Source organism: Melitaea cinxia, chromosome 20, assembly GCF_905220565.1.
Source record: "Melitaea cinxia chromosome 20, ilMelCinx1.1, whole genome shotgun sequence".
NCBI classification, from domain to species: domain Eukaryota; kingdom Metazoa; phylum Arthropoda; class Insecta; order Lepidoptera; family Nymphalidae; genus Melitaea; species Melitaea cinxia.
This window is the reverse complement of record NC_059413.1, coordinates 2,482,279-2,491,621: the sequence shown is the minus strand read 5'-3', so window position 1 is coordinate 2,491,621 and position 9,343 is coordinate 2,482,279. Positions and strand designations below refer to the sequence as shown.

Here is a 9,343-nt window from a genome sequence, read left to right as displayed (position 1 = left end):
GGGATGCCTGGCGTGAACTTGGGGAGGCCAGCAGTGGACTGCCATATGCTGAAGTGATGATGATGATGATGATAATAATAATGTATTGGAGTGAGTATACACTATACTTGTGAACTGAAATTGATATTATCTAGCAAAAGATGTTAAATCATGTTCATTTATATAAAAAATAAACTTAGCTTATATTTTTGAAGTCTTTACAATTAAACTACGAAAATCTTGATCTTTGAATCTTTGTATTGTCGAAAAAAAAAAATATTTTAATGGAAAGTGAAAATATATTTATAAGATTTTGTTTTCAGGCCTATGTATGAAATATTTTTAGAATATTTTTGTATTGCTAATGTTATTTTTGATATGTATTATAAACATTAAGAGAGAGTTAAAATCAAATATTATAAAACAAAAACACTTGAGTAAGATGATATTTATTTAGAAATTTTAAACAATTTACAAATAAAAATAATTAATGTAAATATTCAATATTTGGAATATAAGCTTGAAATTAAATGTTTTTTTGAATACATAATGAGTTATATTACTGGCCTGGTCCAGAGAGAGACTTGTCCATAAATTTCCTTTTAGCAAAGCACAACCACCATTTGCTTGGTTTTCCATCCTCAGTCGCAAAAACCTGTATCAAAGCAAATTTTAAACTTACTGAGTTTTAAAATGCTAGTATCGTTATTAACTTTAATGAGAATCCAACTTCATATGACCAAATTTTTACAATTGTAGTGAGTTTTGCACCTAGCTATTACCTTCAGTACCACATAAAACAATCACTATTTATTAGTATGTGTGTGTGTGTGTGTAGTGTATTTCAAATATCAATATTATACTTTTATATAGTTCTAAATAAAAATAAGTCAGTTTTTTAGATTTTTATCCTATGGTATTCTAGTCAGACTTGGGTAACTCGTGAGTGATACAAATGAAACATATCTTTTTAAGTGAGCTAGTCTCTCATCAGCTCACTTACGTTTCAAATATACTCAATATACTTCTTTATTACTTTTTCTTTCTCTCAATGATTGTTAATCAATTTATAGTAATGTTTTAAGTATTATTATTTAAGTTTTTGATATAGAAATATTAATGTGAAGCATCTCTTCTGAACTTTGTCATATGTTCTTTTTTAATATCGGAAACTATTTTTGGTTAACCCTTAATTACTCGCATGGGGTCAAAGCATTTTCGGATTAAAAAATGAAGCACTTGGCTCGGCCCGATTTCTCCCGCGCCCTCGCTAGCTTCATAACGTGCGTCTAAGTTTGTATTTTACTAGCGACCAAGTCACAGGAGTGGAAGGATGCGTCGCTGCACTCTTCAGCGCTGACCCCGTGCGAGTAATTACGTTACTTTTTTGGTAGAGGTAAGTTTTTTATTTTATGTATTTTTTTTGTGTATTATGAATTATATTTGTGTTATTGTATGTTCAGTGAATAAATGCTTGTTATAAATATGTTTTTTACATCTTTATACAATGAAATCATCAAAAAATTCCGTTTTACTACGAGTTTCGTCTTTTTGTCAGAGTTAGTCATGGATAGGAGAGAACAGCGATTTGCGCAATGGTTGGTAAAGAATGAAGGAGGTTCTGATGAAGAAGAAGTTGGAGGGTCAGGTTTCTTATGTTCAAAAACCAAATAAAGCTGTTGTGTTGTTATCTTCCATGCATCATGTAGCTCATATCGACCCAGCCTCAACTGACAAGCAGAAACCTGAAATAATAACATTTTACAACAGCACTAATGGAGGAGTGGACACCAATGATCACTTGTGTGGTACATTCAACGTAGGGAGGTGTACCAAACGGTGGCCGTTAGCCTTTTCCTTCCACCTGATAGATGTTTCAGGCATAAATGCACTCATTGTACATCGAGTAAATACCGAAAAATTACGTACTCACATGAGGCGTAATTTCTTGCGGCAATTGTCTGTTGAACTTGTTCATAATAACCAAAAACGACGACTTGAAGTCAGAGCTACTCCTAAGAAGGTAAAAAAAACGTCTGATGGAAGAGCACGAGTTGGAAAATCGCATCCCGCTAACCATTGCAAAACGTGAACGTTGCAACAGCTGCCCAAGGAAATGCGATCGCAAAGTACCAACAAAATGCAAGAAATGTATAAGATTTGTGTGCTATGATCATTCTGACATATACTGTCAACAGTGTAACGAGAGTGATTTGGAGAGTTCCTAAAAAATACGAGTATTTACTATGATCTCAGTATACCTAAGTACAAATTGTTGATTATTGATATTAATTTTATTTTAACTTGTTTTTTTTATAATTAATTAGTAATTCATGTTATTACTTATAGATATTATAAAATAAACATAGCACTTTAATAATAAAATCGTTTCATTTACTTATATATTTCAAAATATATTAAAACTACTCATACTATTTGGGGTCACCCGTGACCCCATGCGAGCAGTAATGTAATATTCTTTGTGCGAGTAATTAAGGGTTAAGTGATACTATTGTGTTGTGTATTCCTGTATATTTATGTAATACCGTTTGTTTCCAAAATAAAGTAAAATAAATAAATAAATATATCTCCAGCTCACTAGTCTTATGATTCATTTTCGAGAGACTGACGTACTTGAGCGAGAGTGAACTAGACTGAGCTAGTGAGCCACTCGATCGGACGATGGCTTTTATCATGCGAAAGAGAGAGATAGTTAGCTATGGCTCTGTACCTTTTCGATTCATATTTCACAAGGTCATAGACTTAATTGTCTTGCTTTGAACAAACGAAAAAGTATTTTTTTTCAACAACATAAGGTTGCATTTTGGTTGCATTATGAAATTATTTCACTGACCTAAATGAGTGATATATATCATAAGATCAAAACGATATATGTCTCTCTTTTCAGTGATATAAACTTCGCGTGGCTAGTTCTAGTAGACAAAATAATCACAATTTTAATACCTTTTCGCAAACTCTTCCACCAGTTTCATGTCTCAACTGTTGCAAGTATTGTCTCATTAAGTCTGAAATATAGTTACATATATGCATTATCTAGATACAAGAAAGTTGTTGATTTTATTTTTAATCCAAAGACTACAGTAGCAAGATTAATAGTTTACCTGCTTCTTGTGGGCTGGAAGGTTTAGCATACACAGAATTCAAAGGAAAACCGGGTTCTCCGGGAATGTCAAACTTTGAAATAGCCAGCATGTACATCTCTTGCTGGCCTTGATTCTTATTGGAGCATTTTTGTAGTTTTTTCAAACATTCGGAAATATACAAGGTCAAATAAATGAGGACCCTATCGGCATCAGACTGAAAGTTAAATATTCATATCATGTCTTAAGCTATGAAATTTCTTTAGAAAAAATAGCATATAAAGTTTCCATAATTTAATTTCTGTTGAGATTGTTTCTGTTTTTGTTGAGACTTTTTTTGCAAGAAATCTTATAAACTAAATACATATTTATTGAATAAGTATTACCTTTATCTCATAGAACCTAAAGAAAACGTTAGCTTTAAAATAATTGAGGGCTTCATCGATGATGTCCAATTCAATTTTAGGACTTACAGGTGCTGGCCCCCTGAAAGTTGTGCGAATTGGCAGCAAAGCCAAATTACCCACAGACTGGGTGTAATCAACTAACGTCGAATGATAGGCCTGTAATTTTAACATTTTACAGTAACAAGTTTACTTGGTAAATTTCATAAAAATAATTAAATTTTCCGAACTAATACTAACTGGCATTATGTCGAAAGTTCACTGTTTTAAAGTGACGATAACGACTTTAAGGATAGTAACTTTTAACTTTATTACCACTTTATGTTTTATACCTATTTATCGCTTCAAATATATCGGAAAACTTAATATGAATCACAAGTTGGTCATAAGCTATTTGATTGCCTACTGATAAATATGTCATATTGACATTTGACACATCTCTGATATCCTAGTCTCTATGCTCCATGTCCTAGTCTGATATTTTTTTCTCTATGCTCCATGCTCTGTGTAACTTATTAAGTAGTCTCTAGTAACTTACTATGGAGGGAATAAAGCAAGAAGCTTATACAAATATAAGCTTCTTGGAATAGAGTCTTCAGCTTTATCGCCGTCATTACAGCCTATACAGTCCACTGCTGGACATAGGCCTCCACAAGTTTACGCCACAAATAACGTGAACTCATGTGTTTTGCCCATAGTCACCACGCTGGGCAGGCGGGTTGGTGACCGCAGTACTGGCTTTGTCGCACCGAATTACGAATATCCGCAATTTTTTGGCTTCGCATCATTGTCTATGCGCACGCGCAGCGTACACCTATCTTAAGGGGCCTACTCAAAGCACTGCCTGCAGGGCCTGCTTGCAGTTACTGCCGCAGAGGATGTTGCTCCACAAAGCACTGCAAATCATTTACGCGGCATACGTTGTCGTGTTCACTTGTGTTCTCTTTGTCCTTGCCTAAATTCGTCAGTTTTTATAAATGGCTCCTACATTATTCAAACACCAAAAAATAGCATTGGGTTTGACTGTATTGAGTACTTGTAGCGTTCAAAAGAAAAAAAGGAAGCACTGGTGTAAAAAAGTTTTATATTTTTCATGTAAAAGCGACATAGCCTGCGACCGCATATCTTTGTTATGATAATGATCGTGGTTAGTTTTCCAAAGACATGGCAAATCCCTATACAATTAGATTACGTCCCTCCACACGTCTTTTTCTCGCTGGCTCATTTTTCTTGAAGAAAACAGAGCCAAACAAATAATATAATAAAACCAAACCAACTAACCACCAACTAACTGATTAATTGCTAAATGACAACCACTGACAAGACAAACCCCAGGTCAAATTAAGTAGACAAACGTCGCAATGTACCGACGTAAACAAAATGGTGGTCTAAATCGGCCCGACCGAGCTACACATGTCCCTGATTGCAGTTTACGGAGTGGGGAGATCGTGTGTCGGGCTGGCAGAACGACACTGCGGCCCTGCGACAGGGTGAACAATTAAAATATCGGCCCTGCATGCATACATACAATACGATCGGCAGTGGCACTGCAAGCAGGGCCCTGCAGGCAGTGCTTTGAGTAGGCCCCTTTATGATATAAACGTTAAATTTGTTCAAACTATTTAAATTTATTTAAAAATTAAGGAAAGTGGAGCTGTTCCAAACTGAACTTGAGCAATTATAAATGCAACTTCAGCAGTTCTTTAACACTTTGAGCAATTTAAAATATTGTATACATCAAAAGATATAGGAGTTTGAAAATATCGATAAAAGAATATTTTTCAACGACTTTTTTGATTTTTAATTAAATAATTTGAAGTGAGCAATTTAAAAGGCCAGCGTAGTTGAATTGAGCTATTGAAAATCGAACGATTAGCATCTTTTTATTACGAATAACCGCAATTTTTTTGGCTTCCGTCATTGTCTATGCGCATCTGCAGCGCTCACTTTATCGATATTAACGTTAAATTTGTTCCAACTTTATATATTTATTTAAAAATTAAGGAAAGTGGAGCTGTTCCAAACTGAACTTGAGCAATTATAAATGCAACTTGAGCAGTTCTTTAACACTTTGAGCAATTTAAAATATTGTATACATCAAAAGATATAGGAGTTTGAAAATATTTGATTTTTTAAAAAAAAAATTGATTTTTAATTATATAATTTGAGGTGAGCAATTTAAAAGGACAACGTAGTTGAATTGAGCTATTCAAAATCTATCAATTAGTATTTTTTTTATTACAAATATCATTATTTTGCTGGCTGGGGTGGGGTAGGTGAAACTACCAAAGCAAAGAGTAATGTACCAAAGAGAGCTAATCGGCCTCCACAGAAAACGTCAAAGTATAGAAGTGAAAAGACCATGGAAAAGACATGGAAAAGACCCTGATGACATTGATGAATATAAACAACACGTGGAATTGAATTGAAGTAGGAGACTAAGTTACAATTAACTACCAAAAAAATATTACTGTAAATGTGAAGTTATTCTAATATCTAACATGTCTGTGGATAGTGATTCAAAAGTTCTTTCAATACTAGAAAATATCAAGAATAAAGCAGTTCAAATTTCAGATGAAAAAAGTGTCAGTGCTAAAAATGATCAAGAAACTAACACAACTTTAATAACTAAAAAAGGAGATAAGAATTCGAATGAAGTAAGAGGCAAACCTAAGTCTGGAAGATTTTGGAAGTCAAAAAAAGAAAGGTAATACTTTCTAGTACAATATTTCATATTCACCTTTATTTGGGTACCTAGGCTTTAGATAAGAACCGTCGAATTATCTAAGCTCAAAATTTGACTGTTTATCGGCATAATTACGTTACAAAAAAAAATAGCCCTTCTAATCTATTCTAACTACCAAAATGGACTGTTTATCGACATAATTTGGTTTAAAAAAAATAACCCTGACCTATCCAACCTCAAAATGCGGTTCTTTATCTAAAGCCTAGCCTTTTTGTTTCTCAAATACATACGGCTAGTTGACCAATGCCCATATCTATACCAATAAATAAAATTGGAGTGTTGGTTTGTAATATTAAAATAACCACTTTTTACTAAATGCATTAGAAATCTGTTTATTTTATAACTCTGCGAACTGAACAATAACTTTTTTGTTAAATTCCACATGGATGAAGTCGCAGGCACAGCTAGTCCCAAAATAAATATAAATAACTCTTCTTCCAACTTTCTTCACCTTCAACTTTTTCCCGCGCAGCGGCTGCATAAGCCGTGTTCATATTCATAATCACGTATTCTAGAAAACTACTCGTCCAAAGGTATATCATTAAAGGTAGTTTACTTTGTACAATAATCTTGATATAATAGTTTATAATATTAATTTATTTCAGATTTTTGTCTATTGTTAAAACAAAAGGAATTAAGCCTGACTTTCAGAAGAAAACAGCCTTACGACTAGAACTTAAGAGAACAAAAGAGCTATCCAAACAGATCATAGAGCAAATCAAAGAAAAACAACAGGTTAGGAAGGAGAGAAGGCGCGAGAACATAAAACGAGCAGAAGAGAATAAAAGGAAATCTGAAATTGTACAAGTAATAACCAATACTGCCAAACTTAAGAGAATGAAGAAGAAACAGTTGAGGTTTATTGAGAAAAGGGATACTAATACTAGTAATAAATAATTATTTTGTTTATTATCTTACTTTCGTTAAATAATTCTTAATAATCAAAATGATTTCTTCCTGAAGTCTATAGTTTCATTTATTGGGTTGTACTCATTTTCCCTGTGTACTTTATTAATACTATTTAATTACCAAAACAGTGATTACCAATACTAAGTTCTTTCCAACCATCTTTTGTATAAATTTTCATACAGGTCATAGCATTTGCACTCCTTCTCTATATAAACTAAAAGTGTACGAAATTTCATACTCCTCCGTCTGCATAATTTTCGTAAAGTGAAACAAAGTTTTAGCTTCACATATTAATGTCATACTATTTATACACTTCAATGTCACTTGTGACCCAATTTTATTAATGAAGGCATGAATACATCTGGTACCAAGAATGCTAATGAAATTGTAGGAGATGACCGCAAATGGTCTGGCCATCATAGTACAATTTTCAACCGAGATTAAGTCTACATTCATAATAATTTTCCTATATTATCATCATTAATTAATTTTCCATTATTTTTTTTTATTTGTATTTATATATACATCTATACAAATAAATAAAATTGTAGTGTCTGTTTGCAATATTAAAATAACAGCATTTTACTAAATGCATATGATTGAATGCATTGGATTTTTACACGGTACACATACCAAAATAGCATTTTTTAATAATTGTCTGTTTGTCTGTTGGTCCCGGTTAATCTATGAAACGGCTGGACCCATTTTGAAGGGACTTGCACTGGCAGATATCTGATGTAATAAGAAGTAACATAGGCTACTTTTATTTTAAAAATTTATTTAACGGCGAACTGGACACTAATTTTTTTTTTAATCCAAAAAGTCACAGACAGCTATTCATTAATATAATAAAAACACCAAGTTCATTTAATATTTTTATTAAGTATTGTTACCGACATTCACACATACATATAAAAATATTAAATGTATTTTTCCATATTTGTGGATAAGTAGAATGTCATGTGTGGGCAATATATACAAAGTACACTTAGGATGTGATGAGATGGTGACATATTACGTTGACTTCACAATATTTTATATGTACACATGGAAATACAATTATCATTTTTATATGACTCACCAAAAACAAATACAGTATATAAATTTACAAAGCAACAAATGTAGCTAGATCTTATATATTCAACAATTACTATTAAACATGATTTTCAAGACATGTCTCAGAATACGGCTAGATTAACTTTCCAGACACAATACCACTACAAAATTATATATCCAAATTCTATTAGAAAAATCATTGAGTAAAAATCATAAGCCTCAATAAAATTATATCACCATTACAAACAATACTGTTCAATAATTATTATAACCATATAAATCTAATAATAGGGCAATAAAAAATATTCAAAAAAAGTTTTACATTATTCTCTAGACACTCATTTTACTTAAATCTAACATAACATTTTTATTTTTATTAAATTCAATTAAATATTTTACAACATTAGTGTTGCTTCAATTACAACAATACTTTAGTATCCTAAATTCTAAAGTTAGGGTATTACCTCTCTGTAATATTTTCGTTAACATATTTAAAAAAAAATCTTTATTGAAAATATCAGTCTAAGGCAGTGATAACAAAGTTTGTTCATAATGATAAAATAATCCTCAGAACCTATTTACCATCCATTAAATACTACTTCAATGAACAAGAGTTAATTGGGATACATGCCAGTCATTTTTATTTATACTTTTTTACAAAAATTTCTACAACCCAATAAAACTGAACTCCTGCTAATGTTTACACATTCTATCAGAATTTAAACTTGATTTTTAATCGCTTCTAATGAATGACATGATTTTACAATTTAGTTTTTAAACATGATATTGTTTTAAAAAATTCTACAAATAGTCTTAACTCTAGCATATATCTGTGATAAAATGGTCAATAATGATCACTGTACCGGCACATCTTTAGATGAGATTCGTGAAAGGAGGTAATACATAAAGTGTTACCATATCTTTACTACTGTCAAATTGCAAGAAATTAAAACGTGCGTTGAGAACCTAGTTCATTCTAATATTTGGTTTATTCTCAATACTTTTTTATTAATTTATATAATAAGGGTCCTATTTCACTGTTTGCTGATAAAACTCTTTGACGTTTTTAACAGTAACCAACAGATAAATTTCACTTTTTCTGTGTCTGGCGATCTGTGAATCTTATCAACTAGGTACTAATAAAGTTA

General features: G+C 31.9%; 2 protein-coding genes across 2 annotated transcripts; one reads left to right on the top strand and one right to left on the bottom strand.

Moving 5' to 3' along the window:
• Positions 1–442: 442 nt before the first annotated feature.
• On the bottom strand, positions 443–3,902 carry LOC123663172 (actin-related protein 2/3 complex subunit 3). The gene is made up of 5 exons (XM_045597867.1): positions 3,725–3,902; positions 3,467–3,643; positions 3,102–3,297; positions 2,944–3,005; positions 443–634 (listed from the first exon to the last, which is right to left on the bottom strand). The coding sequence occupies exons 1-5, from the start codon at positions 3,728–3,730 to the stop codon at positions 539–541; spliced, it is 537 nt and encodes a 178-aa protein (XP_045453823.1). The 5' UTR covers positions 3,731–3,902; the 3' UTR covers positions 443–538.
• Positions 3,903–5,795: 1,893 nt separating this feature from the next.
• Positions 5,796–7,192, top strand: LOC123663237 (coiled-coil domain-containing protein 86). Its single transcript, XM_045597928.1, has 2 exons — positions 5,796–6,191; positions 6,836–7,192. The coding sequence occupies exons 1-2, from the start codon at positions 5,986–5,988 to the stop codon at positions 7,125–7,127; spliced, it is 498 nt and encodes a 165-aa protein (XP_045453884.1). The 5' UTR covers positions 5,796–5,985; the 3' UTR covers positions 7,128–7,192.
• Positions 7,193–9,343: the final 2,151 nt, after the last annotated feature.